The sequence below is a fragment of the Sceloporus occidentalis genome, unplaced genomic scaffold (genome assembly GCF_023333645.1).
Source record: "Sceloporus occidentalis isolate IW3139 unplaced genomic scaffold, rSceOcc1.0.p SCAF_21, whole genome shotgun sequence".
In the NCBI taxonomy this organism is placed as follows: domain Eukaryota; kingdom Metazoa; phylum Chordata; class Lepidosauria; order Squamata; family Phrynosomatidae; genus Sceloporus; species Sceloporus occidentalis.
In genome coordinates, this window is record NW_028317001.1 from 12,782,818 (window position 1) to 12,810,809 (window position 27,992).

The 27,992-nt window shown below is 46.4% G+C and overlaps 2 protein-coding genes across 4 annotated transcripts in view; one reads left to right on the forward strand and one right to left on the reverse strand.

Annotated features, from left to right (window-relative positions):
• LOC149301623 (uncharacterized) overlaps nucleotides 1–27,992 on the reverse strand; it is a 239,280-nt gene that overhangs the window by 177,185 nt on the left and 34,103 nt on the right. The gene's annotated exons all lie outside the window — the stretch shown is intronic.
• On the forward strand, nucleotides 1,107–27,986 carry LOC149301625 (uncharacterized). Of its 3 annotated transcripts, none has more exons than XM_089484134.1 (4): nucleotides 1,107–1,178; nucleotides 22,272–22,435; nucleotides 23,285–23,405; nucleotides 26,067–27,986. In XM_089484134.1, exons 2-4 carry the CDS (start codon nucleotides 22,364–22,366, stop codon nucleotides 27,371–27,373), a joined length of 1,500 nt encoding a protein of 499 aa, XP_089340260.1. In that variant the 5' UTR covers nucleotides 1,107–1,178; nucleotides 22,272–22,363; the 3' UTR covers nucleotides 27,374–27,986. The 3 variants fall into 3 exon arrangements, with proteins under 3 accessions (XP_089340260.1, XP_089340259.1, XP_089340258.1); XM_089484133.1 differs by lacking the exon at nucleotides 1,107–1,178 and adding an exon at nucleotides 21,911–21,978; XM_089484132.1 differs by lacking the exon at nucleotides 1,107–1,178 and having other exon boundaries at nucleotides 22,013–22,435.

Below are 27,992 nucleotides of genomic sequence, written 5' to 3' on the forward strand. Positions count from 1 at the left end.
CCAAGTTCAGGGCTGCTTTAACTGTCTGGCTGAATGCTAAGGAATTCTGGGAAGTGTAGTTTTGTGAGATCTTTAGTCTTCTCTGTTAGACAACTCAGATGCCATAATAAACTAAAATTCCCAGGATTCCCAAGCACTGAACTAGGGCAGTTGAAGTGGTTTATTTCTGCAAACTGGATTATTTCTGCAATGTGTTTTTGACCTCTGTTACTATTTGAGCGTCCACAAGGCTCTGTGGGTTTGAAGAGAAGATTCATCATCATCATCATTATCATCATCATAATTTCTGCAGTGTTTTTGAACCAGATCTGAGAGAGCCCTGCAGCCTGGATCTGCCCAAATCCCAAATACTGCCCTCTCAGCAAAGCCTGGAGATACCGTCCATCCTTGCCTTACGCGGGGAATCCGTTCCGGATCCCGCCGCGTAAGGCAAATTCCGCCTATGCTCGAGCCCCATTGAAAACAATGGGGCTCGTGCGCAGCGGCGCGGAGGAGCGGGCAGCAGACACTCTCTCAGCCTCAGAGGAAGACAAAGGGCAAAATGGAAGGCAAACCTGAAGGCAAGGAAACCCTGGGAATAGGGTCACTAGACACAAGTTCAAGGCACGCAGCACATCCCCAAGCCCCCAAGGCACAGTCTCTCAGCCTCAAATGATGGCAATGGTAAACTCCCTTCAACAAAACCTACAAAGAAACTCCTGTGACAGTGTTGACTTAGAATCCCCAGGAAGGAATTGAAGGCACACAATTCTCCCCCCAAAGTCTGGGAGGAAAAGGAGGAGGAAGGCTTAGAGGAAGGGCCAGAGGAGGAGGAAGAGGAAGAGGAAGGACTTACAGGAAGAGCCTGAGGAAGAAGAGGAGGAAGAGGAGGAAGGCTTAGAAGAAGGACCTGAGGAGGAGAAAGGCTTACAGGAAGGGCCTGAGGAGGAGGAGGAGGAGGAGGAGGAGGAAGAGGAGGAGGAAGGGCTTTCAGGAAGGGCCTGAGGAAGAGGAGGAGGAAGGCTTAGAAGAAGGACCTGAGGAGGAGGAGGAGGAAGGCTTAGAGGAAGAGCCTAAGGAGGAGGAAGAGCAGAGAGGCCTCTGGAGGATTCTGCAGAGGAAGAAGAAGGGGAAGAAGAAGGGGCTCCTGAGCATACGCAGAGGCCTCTGGGGGAGAAGCCACTGGGAGAAATCTCCTGGTTGTAACTTATTATTACTATTATTAGTAGCAGCATTAGTATGATTAAATTTTATTTATTTATAAAGACATGTAAATACATATTTATAAAGAGCATCTCAGTGAGTCTCTATATTATTGCATCAGGAAAGATTTTAGGTGTTGTTAAGGTTTGGAAATGCTGTTTGGGGTCCCTTCTGACTTTGGGGCCTTTTCATCCTCCATTTTGGGTTCAATGAAGGCCTCAAACTGCCAACTGCCAAATGCTGAGGAAGAGGCGGCCATTTTGTGTTCTGGCGGCCATTTTGTGCTGCTTGTGACTGTGGGGAATAATGTTCCGGAACCTTCTCTGAGGCCTCAGTTGAACAGAGGCTTCTCTTTCTCTCCTGAGGCTCCAGAGTCAGAAGGAGGCTAGGCTCCTTGGGCCAAAAGGAAGGAAGTGTGTCTCTTTGTGTGTCTTTTGTGTCTCTTTTCTGAGAGGGTTTTCTTATTACACAGCTCTGCTCTTTCTGGGTATCATGGGCTTTAAAAGGGATCAGAAATGGGGAGAATAGTTTTAATACAAGCCTTATTCTTCTTATTCTTCACAAACATTGGACTTTGGCTTCTAAGAGGAGGCTAGTCCCCCAAAACTAGCCCAAAAGTAGCTCCTTTGGGAGGTTTTAAAACTCTCCTCAGTTTTCTTATTAAGAGACTTTTAGGGAAGAAGGAAGGAGGCAGACCAGACCATCTCATATTATTACCAAATAAACATAGAAACAAGCAAGAACAATAAAAATAAGGATTAGACAGATAAGCAGAATTGAGAAATGAAGGTCCTCCCTATCGGAGACTATCTTATCGGGCAAACAATGTAGACGGTACACATTTTCTATAAACCGGTCTGCCAACCGTGGCGCACTGGGCACCCCCTTACACCCCACATAATGCACTTGCTTGGAGAATAAGTCCGCGATCACCCAAATAGTGTCTCTGCCCCTGCTGTCGGGTAAGTCTGTGATGAAATCCATACCTATGTGTTGCCAGGGTCGATTGGGAGTTTCCAACGGCCTCAACAACCCACTAGGCTTCCCTGTGTTGGGCTTAGCTCTGGCGCAAACCACACAGCTTTGTACATAGTTCTCCACTTCCTTTCGCACACCTGGCCACCAATATTTGCTTCGTAGCGTGTGCCACGTTTTCACAAACCCCCAATGACCCGCCGCTTTAACATCATGGCAGGCTGCCATCACCTTAGCCCTTAAATCCTCCGGAACATATATTTTATTGCCCTTCCCCCACAGTCCATGTTCCGCTTGTTGTAATTCACTTCTCAAACTATTAAATCCTTGGTCCCCCTCGTATGCGTGGCTGATCTCTAGTAGCAGCGGGTCTAAGCCTGAGAGTGCTCGCTCTTGTTCCCTTTTTGCCTGGGTTCGTGTGGTCACCCCTAGCCCCAGTTGTTGTGTGGTGAACAGCGCCTGTTTGTCCAACTCCTTCTTCTCCCCAGGTCCGTGCATCCGTGAAAGGCCATCAGCCAACCCATTCTCCCTCCCTGGGATGAACTTTATGATGAAATTGAATTAAAAAAATTCTTTAGCCCATCGACGCTGTTTTGGGCTTAACTGCCTAAGAGTCTGCAGTGCCTCTAAGTTCCTGTGATCCGTCCATACTTCGAAGGGATGGGCAGCCCCCTCCAGAAAATGCCTCCAAGTTTCTAAAGCCCACTTAATAGCATACGATTCCTTTTCCCAGCATGGCCAATTTAATTGCGTCGAATCAAACTTCTTGGACGAGTAGGCACAAGGTCTGAGCTGACCCCCCTCATCCCGCTGCAACAACACCGCCCCCACCGCCACGTCAGAGGCGTCTACCTGCACTACGAACGGCAGTTCGGGGTCGGGGTGCTTAAGTATTGGCTCTGAGCTAAACAACTGCTTCAAAGTCTCAAACGCCTTGGTGCACTCCTGGGTCCAATGAATCTTGGTAGAGGGTTTGGGTTTTTCCGTCCCAGGGGAACTCTGCTCTCGCCTCTTTCTCCCTTCCCCGGTGGAGGTTTTTAACAGATTAGTAATAGGCAGAGCCACTTGAGCAAAGTCAGGGATAAATTGTCTATAGAAGTTTGCAAACCCCAGGAACCTCTGCACCTGCTTGCGCGTTTTGGGCTCAGGCCAATTCAGAACATCCTCGACCTTATGTGGGTCCATGTGCAGGCCCTGGGTAGAAACCCTGTAGCCCAGGAAATCAAGTTTATCTGTGTGGAAGTGGCATTTGGACAGTTTCACATACAGTTTGTGGTCCAGCAGCCTCTTCAACACTTTTCTGACAAGCTGCACATGGCTATTCAGGTCCTGAGAATATATCAAAATGTCATCTAGGTACACTAACACTCCTTCAAAAAGTAGATCATGCAGGACTTCGTGTATCAGCTTCATAAAGTACGAAGGTCCTCCCGAAAGTCCAAATGGAAGAACCAAATATTCAAACGCCCCCAAAGGACAGTGGAATGCTGTTTTGTACTCATCTCCTTCCTTGATTCTTACCCTAAAGTAAGGATCCCGCAAATCTAATTTAGTGAACACTTTCCCTATGGATAGCCAGCTCAGCATATCCTTCATCAGGGGAAGTGAATACTTACTGCAGGTGCTTATGGCATTCAGGTTTTTATAGTCCGTTACCAGTCTCAGAGTTCCATCTTTCTTCTCCCTGAAAAATACTGGAGCCCCAAAAGGCGAGCTGGAAGGGCGAATAAACCCCCTGGCCAGGTTTTTCTCAATAAATTCCTTGAGGGTGCTCATTTCCCGGGGTGTCATGGGATACATCTTTGGTTTGGGTGGGGCAACCCCTGGGTTCAATTCTATCGTGCAGTCTGTGTCCCTGTGGTGGGGCAGCACATCGCATTCCTTTTCTTCAAAAACCTCCCTCAGATCTCGGTATACCTCCGGGAATCCTAATGGAGGTTGGAGCCCTGTTTCTGCGCTCATGGCGCAGGGCTCCCTCATTTTTACTGTCAAGGCTTGGTTAATCTCGGCGGACGAGTGTCCTTTCAGCCGCAGATGCTGCTTGCATCCTGGGTCGTTAAAAGTCAGCAGCTTATTCTTCCAGTTAATATCAGGGTTATGAAGCGCCAGCCAATCTATGCCTAGCACCAAGTCCCAGCCCTGGGTCGCTCCGATTACAAACTGTATGGGTTCCTGGTGTCCAGCAATTTTCAAGGTTAAGAGTTCTGTCTGTGTCCTGCTGGGCACCCCCCCCCCCCCATCATGGAGCCATCCATCTGCATGAAAGGGATCTCCTCAGGCAGAGGCTCTTGTTTAATTTCCCAAGCCTGCACTATTTGTGGACTCATTAAGCACCTAGTGCAGCCCGAGTCCAAGGCTGCCAGCAAGGTTCCCATAGTTCCTTTGCGCTTGTGCCCAAGTTTTACCTCCAAGAAATAAATGGGCACTCCCCCACTCACCCCGTTTTGGACGCTCCTGTCCTGGTCTGCATCCTTCGGGTGCGCCTCCAAGCGCGAAGTTCCAGTCCCCGGGTGGGTGGCTTGCCCCGCATTCTCTCTCCTCGCTCCTCCTCCGGAGCTCGGTGGCACCTGGCGAGTTGCTTTGTCACCAGCCTTTTCTGGGCACTTTGCGATGAGGTGCCCCTTCATTCCGCAAGCCAAGCAGAGCCCCAGCCTCATCCTACGCTGTCTCTCAGTCTCCCTCATAGATTTTTGATGGGTCTGGGCACCTCCTCCGGACGGTTTAACCAGGGCCTTGCCCTGTTGGAGAGCAGCCCGCTGCTTGGCCAATCGCACCCTCTCTTTGGTGGTTTCAGCCTCCCTGGCCCACTGCATCCACTCCTGCAGCCCCGCTGGGTTGCCTCGCATCATCACCCACTCTAGCAGTTCGGAGTTGAGTCCGTCCTGAAACTGGCGCACCAGCATGGGCTCTGGGAAATCTGGGATCTGTGCGGCCACGCTTCTAAATTCCAACACATACTCGGCCACTGACCGCTTGCCTTGCTGCAGAGTCATGAATTTAGTTTTGGCGCGGTCTATTCGGAAGGGGTCTTCAAATCGTGCCCTCAACGCCGTCATGAAGGCCGCCAGGTTCTGAAGCTCCGGTGCCCTGCAGTCGTACAGCTGCACTAGCCACTGGGCCGCCTGGCCTTCTAGCCTGCCAGCCACGCAGCGCACCTTTTCACCTTCGTCTGGGAAGTAATCTCATCGGGTCCTCATATGCCCTGCCACCTGGGCCAGGAAGAATGGGAGCTGCTCGGGATCCCCATTAAATTTGGCTTCCAGTTTACTCGCCAGGAGCTCCCTCAACGCCTCGGCTTCCCCTCTCCCCCTTCTCGGGACCGCGCTTAGTCTGCCTTGACGCGAGGGGGGTCGCGAGGTGGTCTCTGCCTCCTCATTGCTCGCCTCCTCCGAACCCTCGCCGAGCGACTCCGTCTCCGGTTTGGGAGTGGAGTAAGTCTCCCTTTTCTCCATCTCTCTGGTCGTCAGTTGAGACATCAGGGATTTTAGTTCCCTCAAATCCGCCTTAAGGCCAGCCACCTCATCTGCCAGGTTCTCCTCCCTTGGCGCCCTCAGCATGGCCTCTCCCACGGCTTGGTCCCAAGCCGTTACTCTGCCTGCTCTGCAGCGTTTCTTCTCGTCCTCCGGGAGTGGGAACCACAGATCCTCTGGCATCCCGACTCCCTCACCCCTTTGTTTGGGCTTGGCTCCCCACTGCTCACCGGCCTCTAGAGATTTCTCCCAATCTGAGATCTCTCCTGAAGCAGCTGGCATCCTTTCCAGTGGCGGGGATTCCTTGGACGTCATGAAGATAGGAGTTTCGACAAACTGTGAGACTTCGGAAATACTCTGACCCAAAAATCCACAACAACCTTCAGATAGTACAGCAAAGTTTATTGGAGGACTTGGGATTAAGTATTCTAGCCACGTCTTTGTCGAAACTGAGGGACCCCAATAGAGTCAGAACTTTAAAATCCCCCAAACCCTCCCCTTTGAGTCGATACCCTACTCTCCTGCCTTTGATGTATCATTCCTCCCTTTGATCTGTAAGAAGGAAGGAGGGGGGGGGGGTTGAGCATTTGGTTCTTGTCTCTTCTACCAAGTAGAGATCTAAAGCTGTATACAGATTGGGTTTCAGATTCTCAACAACCCCTCATAAACTGCCCGACTGCCAGGCCCTATGTGAGCATGCCCTACGTGACCATCCGGCTTAGCCCCCATGGCGGCATCCCCCCTTATTCTTCACGTTACTATCTATCTATCAATCTATCTATATCCATCTATCCATCCCTCTATCTGTCTGTCTGCCTGTCTGTCTATCTGTCTGTCTGTTTACCTATCCATCTCTATCTATCTATCTATCTATCTATCTGGCAGCAGACACCAGGAATGCCATCTATCTATCTATCTATCTATCTATCTATCTATCTATCTATCTATCTATCTATCCATCTATCTCTCTATCTATCTGACAGAGTACACCCTGAAGGCTATCTCTATCTATCTATCTATCTATCTATCTATCTATCTATCCATCTATCTCTCTATCTATCTATCTATCTATCTGCCAGAATACACCCTGAAGGCTTGACTGAAGGTGGATTCTGACAATACAAATGCCAGTATTGTGTGAAAGGTTTTTCTCGGAGGTCACACATAGTGACACATCAGAGAGTCCACACAGGAGAGAAGCCATACAAATGCCAGCATTGTGAGAAATGTTTTACTTTAAAGTCACACCAAGTGAGACATCAAAGAATCCACACAGAAGAGAAGCCACACAAATCCCAGCAGTGAACTAACAAAAAGTCAAGAAGGAATACAAAAAAGATATGTTCTATCCAGTTGTGATAAGAAAAGACCCTTGTGATTTTGTGTGTTAGGTTTGTCTGTCCATATGTCTGTTTTAAATTTATATTGTGTTAAGTTTAGGTTTTTATTGTTATTAGTATAGATCATTGCTTTTAATTATAAACTTGGCTGGGGATTATGGGTTGTGGTATAGGTTTGCTAGATAGAGGGGTGGGATTTGTTGCAGCCAGCTAGAATAGTAATGGGAATGATAGCATTTGGGATTTGTGGGATGTTGGCTGAAGAATGTTGTGGGTTGGTATTAGCAGAAAGGGGGCTAGTTTCTGGGAAAGGCAAAGGGGGGCTTGTTACCTGTGGGGCATAGACTGTGGGAATTGGAGGTGGGGGCTATGTGTGGAAGAGGGTGGAGGTGTAGGTTTTGGGGTTTTAATGTATTCTTTGGCTTGGGGAGGGCAGTTCTGACTTAAAATTTGAATTTCTGACTATGTGTTCTCAATAAAGTTCTTTGCTATTTCAGCACACTGGACTCTTTGATGCACATAAGTTCAGAATTTGCACAAAACTGACACTTTGTTCTCTCTTCAGTCCTCAGCTCCATTCCCAGCCACAAGAAGCAAACACACACACACATATATCACAACATAGACAGACAGAGCTGTATGTACAAAGCAAAGCCTTCCTTTCCTGCCTTTCCCTCCTGAGTCTAGCTTCTTACCTTGGGCTCCATTCTGACCTCCTCCAACTCTCCTCAGATGGAGGGAGGGAGGAGAGGCTGCTGAACCCCTGGCACACTCTTTCCCTTCCTGCAAAGGCCACCAGCAGAATAAGCAGCACCAGCAGCAAAGCCTTGGCGATTCCTCCATATGCTATGGAGGGGGCTTTGGGGGCATGTGCGCATGTGCAGCCTCAGACCCTGAAGCCATTGCTTCTCTAATAGTCCTCTATTCTGAGGGAGGGAGGGAAGTGGGGGGAGCCTTCATTCGTTCGGAGGTATGTCTGGAGGGTCTTCTGGAAGATCCTTTGGGGGGGGGGTTATAAGAAGAAAGAAAACCCCTCTGCTCCCCCCCCCCCAAACAAAGGCAGGGGCCCTGCCAGGCCTCCTCTCCCTCCCTTCTTCCTTCCTTCCCCTCCCCTTCCTTGGGGATTCCTTGGTGCTCAGGTACATAGGAGGGCTTATTATGAGTACAGGGGTTAGGGGGACCCTTGGGGAGAGGCATGGCCATGGAGAGAGGGGGCAGGGTGATATAAAAATAGAAAGAGCTTTGAGGACCGCCCTCCCTCCTGGAAAGTGGGGCAGAGGACAGACCCTCCCTTCCGATTACTCATTTGGCTTGGCTAGGCCCTCCTTTTTGGTTTCCAGGAAGGTGGCACCCTTTTCATCTCTGGGAGGGGCTGAGATGGGGTTCAGAAGAAAGGAGGCCCCCAGTCAAAAGATTTTTGTGACAAATGAAAAGCATCACACAGGAGTGGGTTCAATAGCATTGGAAACAACATTTTTGGGGGAGAGGAGTTTTCCTGGGGTCCTAGGGGAAGGGGGCTCTGTCTGGGGGGAGAGAGAAGAGCCCAAATCTAGGCCAAAGCCAAGAGGAGGCAGACAGAGGAACCTCAAAGCCCCTTCTGGGGAGAGGGACATCCCCCTGGCAACCTGCAAACAAGGCAAAGAAGCCCACAGGATCCGTATTAGGCAGACACACACATTCCAAATATGTACCTTTCCCTTCACAACAACCCTGCAGAGGAGGGTCAACAGAGAGACCCTCAGTATCAGGAAGATTGTCTCCCCCCACTTTTGGGAACATGCTGAAAGGTCCTTGGACCCCTTGATGGGATTTAGGTTAAATGAGGAGAAGGAAGAAAGGAAAGAGGGAAACTGCCAAGGGAAGAGAAAAATAAAGCAAGTGCTGAGGTGGAGGGGAAGCATCTGGGAACCGATCCAGTCGCCTGCCCCCCGGAGTCCATTCTGAGAACCTTCCACAGCTCACTGTGATGCTTTAAATGGCCATTTTGTAGATAAAATCTCTCAGATAAGAGACGCCGACGTTTTTGCAGAAGCTATAGGTGAGGTGTCCAGTGACTCTGTGAATAAGATCATACTGGATCAAATTGAATCTGTGAGTACCAAGGATGTGGACAAGCTCCTTGGAAGTGTGAAGAAGACAACTTGCCCTCTCAACCATTGCTCTTCATGGCTGGTCTTCCAAGGAGGAGATGCACTTAGGACTCACCTGAGATATATTATAGATGCAACTCTTACGGAGGGCGATTTTCCATCTTGCTTAAAAGAAGCGGTGGAATGGCCACTTCTGAACAAGCCTTCCCTATATCTCTTAGACATGAACAATTACAGACCGGTCTCCCATCTTCCATTTTTAAGCAAGTGATGAGAGGGCAGTTGCTCTTCAAGTCTAAGCAGTCTTGGATGAAACAGATTATCTGGACCCATTTCAAACTGGCTTCAGGATGGGATACGGAGTCAAGACTGCTATGGTCGCCTTAGTAGATGATCTCTGCTTGAGTATTGACATATGAAGCGTGACCCTGTTGATCCTTTTGGATCTCTCAGTGGCTTTCAATGCCATCGATCATTGCATCCTTCTGGAAAGCCTGAGGGAATTGGGGTTCGGGGGCACTGCATTGGGCAGATTCCAGATGGTGATGCTTGGGGAAAGTTGCTTCTCCTAAAGGGAGCTTAAATTTTGCATCCCGCAGAGTGTCCCCAATGCTCTTTAACATCTACATGAAACCTCTGGGAGAGATCATCTGGGGTGCTATCAGTTGCTGGTGACACCCAGATATATCTCTCCATGCTGCAGACCTCAGCGTCAACAAAGGAAGGCATCTCCCCTCTAAATGAATGCCTTGAGAAAGTAATGGGCTGTATGAGGAAAAACAGATTAAAACTGAATCCAGATAAAACAGAATTACTTGTTGTTGGATATCCTAATCCAGGTATGGAGGTTTGTCAATCGGTCCTGGACAGGGTCACACTTCCCCTAAAGGATGGTATTTGTAGTTTGGGGGTGCTCCTGGAACCGTCGCTCCAGATGTCAACTCAGATAGATGCTATGGCCAAGAGTGCCTGATATCAGTTTCAGTTGATACACCAACTGCGTCCCTTCCTGGAACCTGAAGACCTAAAAACTATGATGCATGCGCTGGTAACCTCACGTCTTGACTTCTGCAATGCGGTCTACAAAGGGCTACTCTTCAACCAAGTCCGGAAACTTCATCTAATTCAAAATATGGCAGCCAAACTGGTCACTGGAAGATCTAGAGGTGACCATATTAAACCTATAATAAAGTCTCTTCACTAGTTGCCTGTTAATTTCTGGGAACAATACAAAATCTTGGTTATAACCTTTAAAGCCCTTCATGGCTTGGGTCCAGCTTACTTATGGGACCCCCTTCTCCCATACAATCCGCCCCACACATTGAGGGCATCTGGTAAAGTCTTACTATTAAAAAGTAGGCTGGCTGCATTTACCCAGAGGACCTCCTCTTCTGTCACTTCCAAGTTAAGAAATAGCCTCTGGAAGAGATCTGATATATCACCAGTCTTTAAGGCTTTAAAAAGGCAACCAAGACGTATCTCTTTCCAGATTAACATTCCAGCAATCTCCTATTAATTTAATTAATTGTTCAACAACTGCTCTAACTGCCTCTGCCCTTGTGATGATCTCCTGTGGTCCAAGAAGCCAGACTGCGGCCCTCTTATGGCTCTTAGCCCAGCAGACCCTTAAATTCCTTAAATCACGCTGCCATCATCCATTGAATTATAAAAGGACTTCCCTTAACCTACACTGGGACCAGTTAAGGAACCTTATTTCTACTTCTTTGCTGATCTTCCCAAGCATCAACTGAGCCAAGACACGTGTAAAAGGAGAGTCGAGTAGTAGATACTCCAAGGAGATGTTTATTATAAATAACAAAATATAACTAAAATATAAGTCATACAAGATATTAAGAATCTTGCAGGTACAATATTTGTAAATATATAATATTCAATTCATACAAGCTATTAAAGAAATAAATAAACCTAAGCGTCCAATTCTGAGACTAACTTCCAAGATCCGCTCTTTAACTCTCTCTCTCTCGATCTCCAACCGACACAATTCCCCCAACTGTCCCTTGGTCTCTCAGGCCTTATATCTCCTTCTCACGGAAGCTTCCAGAAGAACCTTCATCTTGCTCTCTGATTGGTCAAGAGAGCCTTCCGTAGCAGTGATGTCACTCTGCATTTGCATAAACCTCCCTTTACTGCCTGAAGGAGACCTCCATTGACTGGAGCCCTGTTATTACAACAACAACAACAACAACAACAACACCTCTTTTCCTTGGAAGAGATTCACAACTATCCCTTCTTTCTTGGATGGGAAGAATAGGAGGATTCCAGAGGTTCCCATTTCCACTAAGATTAGGAGCTCCCAAATTCCCATGGAAGAGGTTTCCTAAGGCATGTGCCAGGACAGAGTGGGAAACAAGGGGTTCATCATGGGTGAATTACCGTTTGTAGCTGAACCTGGGGCTCAGGGTCCCTAAGAAGAGGAGGTGCCCAGCCCCCCTGAGCCTCCAGGAGAGCAAGACTCAGGGAAGGGACAGTCTGCGATGGGCTCAGAGTCCATTGGGGCAAACCTTGATGGCCCTTTCCCAAAAGCTGACCAGTGATTGGTTTCAGGGGCTGGCATTTTCCTCTCACAGGACAGTCAGGATCTCAAAGACCACTCCCCATTTTGGATTTTGTTTTTTGACTGTGCTGCCCTCAGTGGAAACTTGCTTACTCCTATGGTGCCATGGAGGTGAGCATGGAACGTACAGGGAAGATGGCTTTGGTAATCTTTTCCACCATTGAGCTTACCTTGTGTTGTCTTCAAGCCTGTCAAAAGAGAGCAGGAAAGTAACCAGGAGGAGAAAGCAAAGTCCCACATTTGCTCCCATAAGCTCCCCCTGAAGCTTTTCCCAGCATGCCCTAGTCCTCAGTCTCCCTCCCAGGCTCCAGTGTTTCCTAGAGAGATGGAAACCTTCAAGGGAGAGTCTTTGGGAGTCAAGCCAAGCTCTGCTCTGCTTCCCAAGGCCTTCTTCTCCATCCACTGCTGGTCTTTGGAAGGGAGACCTAGACTGCTCTTGGGAAAGTTACTTTTAATAATAATAATAATAATAATAATAATAATAATAATAATAATAATATGTTTTATTTATAGACCGCTATTCCGCAATGATCATAGCGGTGTACAGTAAAAATCATAATGCAATACAAAATACAAGGTGACAAAGGAGGGAGAAGTCTCGTCCTTCAGGCAGTCCCTGATGTTGCTGGGTCTGCCTGATTGCTCCCTCTGAGGCCAAGATGACAGTTTAGGAGGGAGGGGCCTCTTCCTTCAGGCAGTCCCTGATGTTGCTGGGTCTGCCTGATCGCTCCCTCTGAGGCCAAGATGACAGTTTAGGAGGGAGGGGCCTCTTCCTTCAGGCAGTCCCTGATGTTGCTGGGTCAGCCTGATCGCTTCCTCTGAGGCCAAGATGACAGTTTAGGAGGGAGGGGCCTCTTCCTTCAGGCAGTCCCTGATGTTGCTGGGTCTGCCTGATCGCTCCCTCTGAGGCCAAGATGACAGTTTAGGAGGGAGGGGCCTCTTCCTTCAGGCAGTCCCTGATGTTGCTGGGTCTGCCTGATCGCTCCCTCTGAGGCCAAGATGAACGTTTAGGAGGGAGGGGCCTCTTCCTTCAGGCAGTCCCTGATGTTGCTGGGTCTGCCTGATGACTCCCTCTGAGGCCAAGATGACAGTTTAGGAGGAAGGGGCCTCTTCCTTCAGGTAGTCCCTGACGTTGCTGGGTCTGCCTGATCGCTCCCTCTGAGGCCAAGATGACAGTTTAGGAGGGAGGGGCCTCTTCCTTCAGGCAGTCCCTGATGTTGCTGGGTCTGCCTGATGACTCCCTCTGAGGCCAAGATGACAGTTTAGGAGGGAGGGGCCTCTTCCTTCAGGCAGTCCCTGATGTTGCTGGGTCTGCCTGATCGCTCCCTCTGAGGCCAAGATGACAGTTTAGGAGGGAGGGGCCTCTTCCTTCAGGCAGTCCCTGATGTTGCTGGGTCAGCCTGATCGCTTCCTCTGAGGCCAAGATGACAGTTTAGGAGGGAGGGGCCTCTTCCTTCAGGCAGTCCCTGATGTTGCTGGGTCTGCCTGATCGCTCCCTCTGAGGCCAAGATGACAGTTGAGGAGGGAGGGGCCTCTTCCTTCAGGCAGTCACTGATGTTGCTGGGTCTGCCTGATGACTCCCTCTGAGGCCAAGATGACAGTTGAGGAGGGAGGGGCCTCTTCCTTCAGGCAGTCCAAGATGTTGCTGGTCTGCCTGATGGCTCCCTCTGAGGCCAAGATGACAGTTGAGGAGGGAGGGGCCTCTTCCTTCAGGCAGTCCAAGATGTTGCTGGTCTGCCTGATGTCTCCCTCTGAGGCCAAGATGACAGTTGAGGAGGGAGGGGCCTCTTCCTTCAGGCAGTCCCCGATGTTGCTGGGTCTGCCTGATGGCTCCCTCTGAGGCCAAGATGACAGTTGAGGAGGGAGGGGCCTCTTCCTTCAGGCAGTCCAAGATGTTGCTGGTCTGCCTGATGACTCCCTCTGAGGCCGAGATGACAGTTGAGGAGGGAGGGGCCTCTTCCTTCAGGCAGTCCAAGATGTTGCTGGTCTGCCTGATGGCTCCCTCTGAGGCCAAGATGACAGTTTAGGAGGGAGGGGCCTCTTCCTTCAGGCAGTCCCTGATGTTGCTGGGTCTGCCTGATCGCTCCCTCTGAGGCCAAGATGACAGTTTAGGAGGGAGGGACCTCTTCCTTCAGGCAGTCCCTGATGTTGCTGGGTCTGCCTGATGACTCCCTCTGAGGCCAAGATGACAGTTTAGGAGGGAGGGGCTTCTTCCTTCAGGCAGTCCCTGATGTTGCTGGGTCTGCCTGATGACTCCCTCTGAGGCCAAGATGACAGTTGAGGAGGGAGGGGCCTCTTCCTTCAGGCAGTCCCTGATGTTGCTGGGTCTGCCTGATCGCTCCCTCTGAGGCCAAGATGACAGTTTAGGAGGGAGGGACCTCTTCCTTCAGGCAGTCCCTGATGTTGCTGGGTCTGCCTGATGACTCCCTCTGAGGCCAAGATGACAGTTTAGGAGGGAGGGGCTTCTTCCTTCAGGCAGTCCCTGATGTTGCTGGGTCTGCCTGATGACTCCCTCTGAGGCCAAGATGACAGTTGAGGAGGGAGGGGCCTCTTCCTTCAGGCAGTCCCTGATGTTGCTGGGTCTGCCTGATCTCTCCCTCTGAGGCCAAGATGACAGTTTAGGACACTTTTGGAGGGACAAGGACTCCCAAAGCCTACCAGCCTGGCTCTAACATTACGTATGTCAAATATCTGCAATGAACTGGGCCAGGTCTTACGCTAGGAGTGGGGATCCTGGGGCACTTGCTTTGTATGTCCATTAAGAAAAAGACTGAATCTCCATGACTGGTGCTATGTTTCATACTCTTGGGATGGGCAGCCAGGAAAACAGAATGCTTGAAAGAATTCAAAGGTTTATTGGATGGAGATAGAAGTGCAAGATGCCTTAAAATCATATGTTCTGAATCAAAAACAGCATCAAAGTGGCTCTAATAGTTTTACAGGACAGAATCTGGAAAGACACTTCCTCCAAACGAAAAGTATTTCACGCTTCCACTTTCTCTCCTTTTTGGAAATGATGATGCCTCAAGGGCTGGATCCTAAGCAAAATAGAGATGCGGTTTGAACTGCAATTCAGAGGTCAAGGTTTGTATGTGGTTTTTGATGCAATTTACTATTTTCAAGGTCCAATTGTATAAATGATTTAATTTTTTAAAAAAAAAATTGTTATAATTTTAATGCCTTTGCATTGTTTTGAATTTGTACTGTATTAAATTTGCTGTTAGCCACCCTGAGTCCCTATATTGGGAGAAATGATGGATGTATATAAAGAAATAAACTGGAGATCCCTTGAAGATCCATGGGTTTCTTGGTGTAAATAGCCCTCCACCAATAGAGACAGAGACTGAAGAAGTCTGTCCAGAATTGCTAGGGGTCATTTTTGGCACCTGGGTTGTATCTCCATTGCCCAAACCTAGCACTTTGACACCATGAAACTTCCAGGACTCTGTCCCACAGAATCCTGGGATTTCATCTTTCAGGTACTTAGAATTATATAGCAACTCATGAAGGACTGCACTGGGGCTCTCTACCAAGCATCCAGTTCTAAGCACCCCATTCCCAGGTTTCTCTGGGGTGGATCCACAGCCCTTAACATGGCACCAAACCGGTACAATTGGATAATATGCATAGGACTTTGGTTGCCTACTTTCTGGTGTCCCTCCATCTCTCTTATAGGGTTGTGAATTCAGGTCCTGAGGTTTGTGAGCTAAAACCTAGGACCTGGGGCAGGGCCTCTAGCAATTTCATTCAGCCTAATGCATAAATTACAAACCACAGTCGCTCACAGTTTGTCATTCAAATCTACTCAATATACTTTCCTGTGTAGAAATGAAGAGAGAAATTTTTAAAGGTCTGTTCCCAGATCAAGGGGAAATGAGAGAATTATTCTTTCTCACTTGCTTGGAGAGACAGGATAAAAAGTGTGAAGTCAAAGGCTTTCATGGCCGGCTTCCATAGCTTTTTGTGGGTTTTTCGGGCTATGTGGCCACGTTCTAGAAGAGTTTCTTCTGATGTTTGGCCAGCATCTGTGTCTGGCTTCTTCAGAGATGCCAGCCACAGATGCTGACGAAATGTTAGGAAGAAACTCTTCTAGAACATGGCCTCATAGCCCAAAAAATTCACAAAAACCTAAGGATAAAAGGCATTTAATTTAGCCTCCTTCTTTCTAGCCAGATGGCAAATGCAGAGTATAGCAGTGAGCCCTTGTACCACCACAACTGAGAGAAAGCAAGAAACTAAACCAATCCATAGACCCCTACAATTTTTCTAGTTGAAGAAACCAATGAACTAAGCCTCGCAAATTATAATAAGCTACTGCTCTCACATCTGATCTGGATGTTTGCACAGAGCCCTTTCCTCTTTCCTGGAATTGGGCTCCTTCCAAAATGGAGAAGAGGCAGCCTCATCTCCTGTCTGAAGATCATGCATGAAAACTGGAAGCTCAATGCCAGGCCCTGCTGTATCGTATCTTTACTGCCACGTGTAAAAAGGGCAAGGAAAAAGACCTGTTACAGGAGAAGAAAGCAAATAAAACCTGATCCTTTCTGGTCCAGGTTTAGGTCCTGGGCAAAAGAAGGGAACCCAGGATTTGACTTGGGAGTGAGCAAATATTGTGTGCCCTGCCTGACCGGGGGCCTCCCTGGGGACCAAATCCATCACCCTTCTCTTCCCCCTCAGTCAGCATTCTCACAAAGGAACCAAATTTAGGGGTCTCCCATCGGCATCTCGAGGCACCCACCTTTCCTTTCCTTTCCTGCCAATGAAACCCAGAAGGAGCCCTTCTTCCTAAGCAGCCAACGAACAAACCCACCAGCCTTCTAGAACCCTATTCAGGCTCCAAGCCAACCGCTAACAATGGTCCAAGTCCAGGGCTGCTTTAACTGTCTGGCTGAATGCTAGGGAATTCTGGGAACTGTAGTTTTGTGAGATATTTAGTCTTCTCTGTCAGACAACTCAGATGCCATAATAAACTAAAATTCCCAGGATTCCCGAGCACTGAACTAGGGCAGTTAAAGTGGTTTATTTCTGCAAACTGGATTATTTCTGCAATGTGTTTATGACCACTGTTACTATTTGAGCATCCACAAGGCTCTGTGAGTTTGAAGGGAAGATTCATCATCATCATTATCATCATCATCATCATCATCATCATCATCATCATCTCTGCAGTGTTTTTGAACCGGATCTGAGAGAGCCCTGCAGCCTGGATCTGCCCAAATCCCAAATATTGCCCTCTCAGCAAAGCCTGGAAATATTAACCTTTAAGGACCAGAACTCTTCAAAGGCTGACTTTCCCAATCTCTCCTGAGAGATCCTCCTGGCCCCAGAGCAGCCCCAAAGAAAGGGGTCCCATTGAATGGGGGGCCCATGTCTTTCTGAGTCTGTGGGTCCAGAGGAAAAGGACTGTTTTCCAGGACCCTCTTCCTAACCTCACAAGACAGCTCTTAGCATTTGCCCAACATGCAAAGATCAGGCAAGCAAGATGTGCTTTGCTGTTTGCAAAAAAAGATGGAAAAACAATGGGCCCTTGGTATCCTTTGGGATTTGGTTTGGATAGCAAAATCCATGGGTGCTCAAGTCCCATTATATAAAATGGGTGACCTTGGGTAAGTCACACTCTCTCAGCCTCAGAGGAAGACCAATGGCCAGCTACAAGGCATACAACACACACAAACACACATCTACATGATGAAAATGGCATTCATTCTGGGCCATGAAACCCACTGCGGGGGAACCTTGAGCAGCAGACACTCTCTCAGCCTCAGAGGAAGACAAAGGGCAAAGTGGAAGGCAAACCTGAAGGCAAGGAAAACCTGGGAATAGGGTCACTAGACACGGGTTCAAGGCACGCAGCACACCCCCAGCCCCCAAGGCACACTCTCTCAGCCTCAAAGAATGGCAATGGTAAACACCCTTCGACAAAACCTACAAAGAGACTCCTGTGACAGTGTTGCCTTAGGATCCCCAGAAAGGAATTGAAGGCACACAATTCTCCCCCAAAGTCTGGGAGGAAAAGGAGGAGGAAGACTTAGAGGAAGGGCCTGAGGAGGAGGAGGGCTTAGAGGAAGAGGATGAGGAGGAAGGCTTAGAGGAAAGGCCTAAGGAGGAGGAGGAGGAGGAAGGCTTAGAGGAAGGTTCTGAGGAGGAGGAGGAGGAGGAGGAGGAAGAGGAAGGGCTTACAGCAAGGTCCTGAGGAAGAGGAGGAGGAAGGCTTAGAAGAAGGTTCTGAGGAGGAGGAGGAGGAGGAAGAGGAAGGGCTTACAGGAAGGGCCTGAGGAAGAGGAGGAGGAAGAGGAGGAAGGCTTAGAAGAAGGACCTGAGGAGGAGGAGGAGGAGGAGAAAGAGGAAGGCTTAGGTAGAAGAAGGACCTGAGGAGGAGGAGGAGGAGGAGGAGGAAGAGGAAGGCTTAGAAGAAGGACCTGAGGAGGAGGAGGAAGAGGAAGGGCTTACAGCAAGGTCCTGAGGAAGAGGAGGAGGAAGGCTTAGAAGAAGGTTCTGAGGAGGAGGAGGAGGAGAAAGAGGAAGGCTTAGAAGAAGGACCTGAGGAGGAGGAGGAGGAGGAGGAGGAGGAGGAAGGCTTAGAAGAAGGACCTGAGGAGGAGGAGGAGGAGCAGAGAGGCCTCTGGAGGATTCTGTAGAGGGAGAAGAAGGAGAAGGAGAAGGAGCTGCTGAGCATACGCAGAGGCCTCTGGGGGAGAAGCCAGCGGGAGAAATCTCCTGGTTGTACCTTATTATTACTATTATTAGTAGTAGCATTAGTATTATTAAATTTTATTTATTTATAAAGACATGGAAAGATGTATTTATAAAGAGTATCTCAGTGAGTCTCTGTATTATAGGATCAGGAAAGATTTTAGGTGTTGTTAAGGTTTGGAAATGCTGTTTGAGGTCCCTTCTGACTTTGCAGCCCTTTCATCCTCCATTTTGGGTTCCCTGAAGGCCTCAAACTGCCAACTGCCAAACACTCAGGCAGAGACGGCCATTTTGTGTTCCAGTGGCCATTTTGTTCCAGAACCTTCTTTGAGCCTCAGTTGAACAGAGGCACCTCTTTCTCTCCTGAGGCTCCAGAGTCAGAAGGAGGCCAGGCTCCTTGGGCCAAAAGGAAGGAAGTGTGTCTCTTTGTGTGTCTTTTGTGCCTCTTTTCTGAGAGGGTTTTCTTATTACACAGCTCTGCTCCTTCTGGGGAACAAGAGTTTTAAAAGAGATCAGAAATGGGGAAGATAATTTTAATACAAGCCTTATTCTTATTCTTCCAAACATTGGGATTTGGCTTCTAAGAGGAGGATTGTCCCCCAAAAGGCCAAAAGTGGCTCCTTTGGGAGGTTTTAAAAGTCTCCTCAGTTTCCTAATTAATAGATTTTCAGGGAAGAAGGAAGGAGGCAGACCAGACCATCTCATATTATGACCAAATAAACATAGAAACAAACAAGAACAACAAAAATAAGAATTAGACAGAAAAGCAAACTGCTTTTATTTAAAAAAAAAATCAAAACCATTTTTACCAGGATAAAAAATTGACTTGGGTTCTTCTATCCTTTATAACCAATTGAGGCTGTATCTGAACTGCAGAAATAATCCAGTTGGAAACCACTTTTTTTCTTTTCTAATTTATTTATAAACAATCCTTTACAAACAAAGATGAAAAAAACATACCAAGACATTTGGATAACAAATACAGCTACAACAACAAAAAGTAGAAATACCTATAACATACACATACAACATGCAATAAATAACATCTTGATATACAAAACTGTCAGAAATGTACTAAAAGATGACCCTTTTATTTAATTTACTTAAATTCCTACAAGGTATCGATACGTGTTAAACCTCTAATGTTCAAGTAGACTTTCCATATGAAATCTGGGACTTTAAATTAAAAATTGGTATTACAAAATAAATCAACGTGTGGCCAATCTGCTTTAGTTTTCTCAACTGATTTATCCCTCATGATTGTGGTTAAAATGTCCAATCCCTTTGCTTCTCTTAGTTTAATTATCCACTCCTCTATTTTAGGAATGTGGATGTTTTTCCAATACTGTGAGTGACCATCTACAAAATTAGTCTGGGAAATCTTTTAGCTACTTCCTTTTTCAGTTTACATGTCAGACTGAGCAAAAAGATCAAAGGGTTTAAAGGTATTTCTTCCTGTAAATGCCATCAAAGAAAATGCCATCAAAGAAAACCATTATCCTGAAACATGGAAACAAGCTAATTTAACTTTGCTGTTAAAAGAAGATAGAGATGCAACTGAGGTAAAGAGTATAGGCTAATTTCCTTATTAAATATGGATTATAAATTATTTTCTATGATTTTGGCCCATAGACTCAAAAAAGTTCTTAAAGACTGGATTCATAAGGACCAATCAGGATTTCTCCCTCACAGAAAACTCAGTGATAACATACGAAACATCATAAATATAACTGAATATTTTGAAAGGCACAACAGAAATAAAACTTGCACTTATCTTTCTCGATTTAGAAAAGTCCTTCGATAACATAGGATGGGATATGTTATTCGCAACACTTGAAAATGTAAATAGGAGCTTCTTATTATAGATGGATAAAGGCAATGTATAAAGATCAAATAGCCAAACTAATTGTTAACTATAAAGAAACAGAGGAATTTAAGATTTCTAAAGGTAAATGGCAAGCTTTCCCACTATCACCCCTTTTGTTCATTCTGATCTTTAAAGCACTGAATAATAGGATAAGATTACAAAATAAGATCAATGGAATAAAAATAAATAAAACTGATGTTAAAATGAGAGTCTTCTCAGATGACATTTGTATTCCCTGGAGAACCCAGAAAAGAGCACAAGGCAATTGATGGATGTAATAGTGGAATTGGAATATGTTTCAGGACTAAAAGTAAACAGAGACAAAACAACAATAATGACAAAAAATATGGGAGAAAGGAAGAGCAAATCCTGGAAGAAATTAGTGGATTTAAAGTGGGAAAGAAAGTTAAATATCTAGGAATAAATGTAACAAATAAAAACTCATATCCATTTCACAATAACTATGAGACACATGGAAGGAAATCAGAAAAGACCTAGAAAAATGGGGGAAATTACACTTATCGCTATTAGGAAAAATATCACTGATCCAAATGAGTTTCCTTCCTGAAATACTGTTTCTGTTTCAAGCGATACCCATCATCCAGAATGAAAATCCATTGAATCTATGGCAAAAGGAGATCTCAAAATTTGTTTGGAATTAAAAAAAGACCCAGGATAAAAACGAAAATACTTTCTGATGACAAAAGTAGAAGAGGACTTTATTATGCTGCTTGTTGTTTAGTTTGGATTAGAGAATGGTTTGTGTTAGAGAATGAACAATTGTTATGTCTGGAGGGTGAACATTTAAAATTTGGGTGGAATCGATATCTAATTTCCGGTAAAGAGAAAGTTCATAAAGAAAGCACAAATCATTTCGTAAGAAAAGCTCTATTGAAGATCTGGGGAAAAACAAGTGTAGAATATGTCCAAAAATACCTTTATGGTGTTTGCCGCATGAGGCTCTTTTTGGGAGGAAAGGTATCCAGAAAACTAAATGCTTAAGATACAAGGATGTAATGAAAGAATCACAAGGAAAACTAGAGATCAAAACACAAGAAGAACCTAAAGAATCTGGCCTAGATAGTCACTGGTCTCTTTATCATCAAATGACGGAGAGGTTTAAAATAGATGTGAAATTAGAAGGAATACAAAATGCAAAATGGGAATTGTGGAAGCCATGCTCCATGTTCATTCCATGCCTGATGAGAGTGTTGGGTGCGAGGCATTGGAGAAGCATCCAGCTGTGTTTCTCTAGCCAGAAGCCAAAGGAAGGCATTCTCCTCTGAGGGCCACTGGGGAGGTCAGGAGGTTTCAGCAGATGATGCGCTCATTTCACATCTAGCTACAGGGACATAGCCAGGGTCCTCTCCAATTCCCCATCCCCTGACCCCCCTCCACTCTCACAAGGCATGGAGTGTCAGGACCATGGTGAACAGGTCTGAGGAAATGACATGCATGTGGCCACTAGGTGGAGCTGTTGTGGAAGTCATTGACAGCTCTAGTGGCAGTTAGATGTGTCAGCACTTAAACAGTGCATCATTGGAATGTTGATGCAACTGTCAACTGTCATTCTCAACTGTCACTGAGGGAGAGTCAGACAGTGTGTGCCTCAGAGTGGGTTGTTACTGGTGTGGATGGTGGAGGGTGTCGATGTATATAGTGTTGTACACAGTGGAACTTCTGATATGAACAAAAGCCTCATCTGAGAGAAGATTACAGTGTCTCTCTGCTCATTGAGAAAGAGACAGGTGTTTCTTCAGCTCACAAGCTACTGACTACAGTCAAGGTGGAGAATCTGGTGCCATACCTTAACATGTTGCCTCACGTGCTGCGCAACATAGCAACGTCAAAAGCGTTTTAACATGGAGTATCTGTTGTGTAGGGGAGCTGCAGTGAAGTTATGCTAGGTCCATGGGACTTTGTTTGCTGAAGAGGGAGGAAGGGGATGCCCACCTCTGCATTGGCCCAAAGGAGGCATATGTCACCTGTGTATCTCACCAGCAGCATGCTGTTCTCTGTGTCTTTGAGTGATGCAGGATTTCTTGACAAATCAAGCCTAACCCTAGTCTCTTTTCTCAGGAACGTCATCTCGGTCCCCTTGTATACAGCTTTGGGGCATATTTTACTGGAAGAGACCCAAGTGCAGGGCCACCAGGACCCCTTCCCACCTAATGGCCAACACAGAGGCCAAGCGGAGGGAGTTGGGCTCCAAGAGAAAGAGGCTGGCGAAGTACAACTCTTTGGTGAGTGGCCATTCTGATATTAGTTTCATTTGTGTCATTGCTGGGCCAACTCATGAAAGCAAGTGGAGAACATATTGTCCCAGTTTGGCAGAGAAAGTCCTGGTTAATCCTCTGTCTCCCCACTTTTTCAGGGGGTTTCAAAAGTGTAGGTTTCTCTCTCCTCCCACTTTCCCCCTTCTCCTGAGCTCTCTTGGGTTGCTGAAAAATGACTTCCAAGGAGTTTGCACCCCATCAACTCAAAAGGGGGAAGAGGAGAGGAGATAGGTTGCCAGAGTCTTCCCTTGCCAGGAGGGTGAGGCAAAAGCAAACTGCTGTGCCCTTCCTAGATTGTGTGATCTTCCTCATAAACAACTTTGGCCATCCTCACCACCTTCTGGTGTTGCTTGTCCATATGTGCCTTGCTTTTCCTGTCTGTAAAATGTTGGGGATATGGGAGACCATCTCTGGATCTAAATTGGGGGTGGGCCCAGTGGCCCTCAAGTCCAGAGTGCTCCCCAGAACTGCTTTTAAGAATGACATTTGCCTCTGAAATTTGGCAAGAAATGGCTAAATGCACCATATTCTTTTGTGGCTAAATGTACTCTATGTGTTTGGATAGTCAATATCCTAATCCATCCTCAATATCCCAGCCATGGCCTAAATTATATATTTTTTATTATATTGTATATTATATTGAAAGGATTCAAGACAATCTGATCTCAAAGGCAGTAGTTTTTGCTTGCTAACAGAATTTAAAGTTTACTTCCTGGACTGAATTGTGAAGTGATGAAATAATATTTGGGATGAACCATGTGCTTTCCTCCCCTTTTGCTTAGTCACTCTCTGGATGAGGGCTATTTTCCATTTCAGGTGACATTTGCAGATGTGGCCATATATTTCTCCCAAGATGAATGGAATCTGTTGACGAAGAAACAGAAACTTTTCTACAACTATGTAATGATGAACAATTATGAGAATGTGGCTTCTGTAGGTAAGGAACCTGAATCCATTGCTCTTTCTATAAAGACTGAGGGCTCTTTCATACTATATTATCATGTTGCTATGGTTCCACTAGAATTATAGAGTCATAGAGTTGGAATAGACCACAAGGGCCATCCAGTTGAACCCCCTTCTGCCATGCAGGAATACACATTCAAATCATCCCCAAGAGATGGCCATCCAGCCTCTCTTTAAAGACCTCCAAAGAAGAGGACTCCTCCAAACTCTAAGGGAATATATTCCACTGTGAAAGTGCTCTTACTGTCACAAAGTTCCTCCTAATGTTTAAGTGGACCCTCTTTCCCTGTGGCTTGCATCCATTGTGGTGTCTCCTTTTCTCTGTATCAGCAAAAAGCAAGCCTGCTCCTTGCGCAACCTGACAACCTTTCAAATATTTAAACATGGATATCATATCCACTCTTTATCTTCTTTTCTCCAGGCCAAACATAACCAACTCTCTAAGCTTCTCCTCATAGAGCTTGATGGTTTCCAAACCCTTCACCACTTTGGTTACCCTCTTTTGGACATGCTCCAATTTGTCAACATCCTTTTTGAATTGTGGGGCCCAGAACTGGACACAGGATTATTCCAAGTGAAGCCTGACCAAAGCAGAATACAGTGGCACTATTACTTCTCTTGATCTAGAAACTATTCTTGCATTGATGCAGCCTAGAATCACATTGGCCTTTGTAGCTGCCTCATCACACTGTTGGCCCATGTTCAACTTGCGGTCTGCTAGGAGTCCTAGATCCCTTTCAAGCCTAATTTAATTGTGATAGCAACATCCTGTAGAATATTTGAATCTGTAGTTCAGTGAAGCACTATTGCTCTCAAGTTTCTAAGGAGTCTAAATACCCCATCCTAAACTGCCAATTCTAGGATTTTGTGGAAAGAAGCCATGGAGATTAATGCTTTTCACACCCACATGGTACTCAGCACATCCCTAAGCGGGTTTCCTACCTCTTTTGGCCCCTCTTCCATCCTTTTAATGGCTCAGAGAGGGCCCAACAGTGGCAAAATGGCCTCCACTTCCCCAAAGGGATGCTGAGGGATGTTGAGGGGCAAAATATTATTTCATCCCCCCCCCGCCTCCATCAATACAATCTGGGGTTGCCCCTGAGATCTCTTCCAAACCCCATCAGTAGTCCATACCTGTCTTATAGATGTTTTAAGGCTGTTTTAAGGCTGCTCCCTGGCACTTCACCCTCACCAAAATTGGAGTCCAGGTCCCAGCCCCCTTGCTCTGCCTTTGCCAATGATTTATTTGTATATTGATTATCCTGCCTTTCTCAACAAATGGGCCTAAAAGGGATGTCATCCTGAGCAGGGAGCTGACTTGTTTTTAGCTGCTCCAGAGACTAGGACCCGGAGCAGTGGATGCAAGCCACAGGAAAAGAGATTCCACCTCAACATTCGAAAGAACTTCCTGACAGTAAGGGCTGTTCGACAGTGGAAAACACTCCTTCCTCGGAGTGTAGTGGAGTCTCCTTCCTTGGAGGTCTTCAAGCAGCGGCTGGATGGCCGTCTGTTGGGGATGCTTTGATTGAGAGTTGCTGCATGGCAGGCAGTTGGACTGGATGGCCCTTGCAGTTTCTTCCAACTCTATGACTCTATGATCCCTTCTATGCATCACACTCTGTGGGTTTGTGTCTGTAATAGAGAGATGAAGGGAAAGTGAAAAATAGAAAGGTAGGCAAGAGAGGCTGAAAATGAGATGCTGAAGCGGTGCAGATGGGCGAGAAGGAAGGTTGGAGAGCAGAGGGAGAAAGGGAAGGGGATCAGGCCTCTGGGAGCCAGGAGGGGAAGGCAGGAGCAAAGCCAGGATTGCCTAGCTCTGTGCAGAGAGGAAGGGACCCCTGGGAAGGGCCAGGAGAGGGGCCTTGGGGATTGGGAGGCAGCCACCAACCTCACAGATTTTAAGAACTGGTGAGAACCAGCTCAGGTCCTTGTTTTCAAACATATTAAGGGGTTACATTTAGAAATTATGAGCGATGTCTATGAAGAGAGGAAAGGGCGACAGAAAAATTCCTTTTTGTCTAATGTTTCTTTTCCAACCTGAGCTTTCTTAGCTCCATGGTTTATTCCAGAGGCCCTTTGTTACCCGAAATGCTGGAGTCTGGGGAGGACACTCCCAAGTGCTGTGCTTTCAGGGGAATTTCATACTTAGCTCAAAGGAAATATTGGGGCAACAGCAATATAATAATAATAATAATAATAATAATAATAATAATAATAATAAAGATTTATTTCTAGCCCGCCCAATCATGAAGAATCCCGGTGGGTTACAACAATAAAATAGATCAAAGTACAATAGAGTTAAAAAAAATACCTTGACCTACCCCCCCCCCCCCATTCCCAGTATTAAAACAGGATTAAACAGTAATACTACAAAAACAGTAAAAACATTAAAGACATTTTAAAAAAAGGTAGAAACATAGGCAGGGAAGAGTAGACAGATGAGGGAACAATATCTCTATATCTGGGGAGGGTAACTAGGTTGGAAAGGCCTGCCGGAAGAGGTCCATCTCGAGTGCTTTCTTAAAGGCTTTATTAATTTAATATCAAATAGGGAGGTGTGAACGTAGGGCTAAATCTTGGGCTAACACTTTCCCCTCTTAACTCTGATATTCAGTATTATTTTCCTTCTTCACAGAAGAACTTGTCAGTCATGAGAGAGTCCACACATCAGAGAAGCCACACAAATGCCCGCATTGTGGGAAATGTTTTTATTTGAAGGGAGACTTAGTGAGACATCAGAGAATCCACACAGGAGAGAAGCCATACAAATGCCAGCATTGTGGGAAATGTTTTTGTGTGAAGTCACACCTAGTAAGACATCAGAGAGTCCACATAGGAGAGAAGCCACACAAATGCCAGCATTGTGGGAACTGTTATTCTCGGAGGTCAAACCTAGTGACACACCAGAGAATCCACACAGGAGAGAAGCCATACAAATGCCAGCATTGTGGGAAATGTTTTTATTTAAAGTCAAAACTAGTGAGACATCAGAGAATCCACACAGGAGAGAAGCCATACAAATGCCAGCATTGTCGGAAATGTTTTTCTTGGCAGTCAAACCTATTGAGACACCAGAGAATCCACACAGGAGAGAAGCCATACAAATGCCGGCATTGTGGGAACTGTTTTTCTCAGCAGTCAAACCTATTGACACACCAGAGAATCCACACAGGAGTGAAGCCATACAAATGCCGGCATTGTGGGAACTGTTTTTCTCAGCAGTCAAACCTATTGACACACCAGAGAATCCACACAGGAGAGAAGCCATACACGTGCCAGCATTGTGGGAAATGTTTTTCTCGGCAGTCAAACCTATTGACACACCAGAGAATCCACACAGGAGAGAAGCCATACAAATGCCGGCATTGTGGAAAATGTTTTTCTTTGAAGGGAGACTTATTGAGACACCAGAGAATCCACACAGGAGAGAAGCCATACAAATGCCAGCATTGTGGGAAATGTTTTTCTTCAAAGTCAAACATAGTGATACATCAGAGAGTCCACACAGGAGAGAAGCCATACAAATGCCAGCATTGTGGGAAATGTTTTTCTTCAAAGGCACACCTAGTGAAACATCAGAGAGTCCACACAGGAGAGAAGCCATACAAATGCCAGCATTGTGGGAAATGTTTTTCTTTGAAGGCAGTCTTAGTGAGACATCAGAGAGTCCACACAGGAGAGAAGCCATACAAATGCCAGCAGTGTGGAAAATGCTTTTCTTGGAGGTCAGGCCTATTCAGTCACCAGAGAGTCCACACAGGAGAGAAGCCATACAAATGTCAGCATTGTGGGAACTGTTTTTCTTTGAAGGGACACTTAGTGATACATCAGAGAGTCCACACAGGAGAGAAGCCATACAAATGCCAGCATTGTGGGAAATGTTTTTCTCAGAAGTCACACCTAGTGACACATCGGAGAGTCCACACAGGAGAGAAGCCATAGAAATGCCAGCAGTGTGGAAAATGCTTTTCTCGGAGGTCAGGCCTATTCTGTCACCAGAGAGTCCACACAGGAGAGAAGCCACACAAATCCAAGAAGTGAATGAACATTATTTTTGTAACGATGGAATACAAAAATATTTTTTCAATGCAGCGGTGCTAAAAAGCCCTTATGAATTTATTTGTACAGTTTTTCTGTCCATATGTCTGTTTATTTTTTAAAGTTATGTTTTGTTAGGTTTAGCTTGCTACTAGTATAGATAATTGATTTGGGTTATAAATTTGGCTGGGGATTGTGGGCCGTGCTTTAGGTTAGTTAGATGGGGGGTGGGATTTGTTGCAGCTAGCTAGAATAGCAATAATAACATTCAGAATTTGTGGGATGTTGGCTGAAGAAAGTTGGGGACTTTAAGAGAAAGGGAGCTAGCTTCTTTGAATGTCTGGGGCAGGGAAAGATTGTGCGTGTGAGAAGGATGGCAAAGTGGAGCTGGTTAATAGTGGGGGAGTGGATGGTGGGAATAGGTAAGGGCTAGGTTTGGTAGAAGGTGGAGTTTTAGGTTTTGGGGTTTCAATATATTCTTTGGCTTTGGGAGGGCAGTTCTGGCTTAAATACTGATTTTCTG

Excerpts from the sequence above, each read along its gene's own strand:
- LOC149301625 (XM_089484134.1), top strand. The coding sequence starts at position 22,364 with ATGGCCAACACAGAGGCCAAGCGGAGGGAGTTGGGCTCCAAGAGAAAG. Across the intron at positions 22,436-23,284 it reads TGGCGAAGTACAACTCTTTG|GTGACATTTGCAGATGTGGC; the intron begins GTGAGTGGCCAT and ends TTTCCATTTCAG. Across the intron at positions 23,406-26,066 it reads TGAGAATGTGGCTTCTGTAG|AAGAACTTGTCAGTCATGAG; the intron begins GTAAGGAACCTG and ends CCTTCTTCACAG.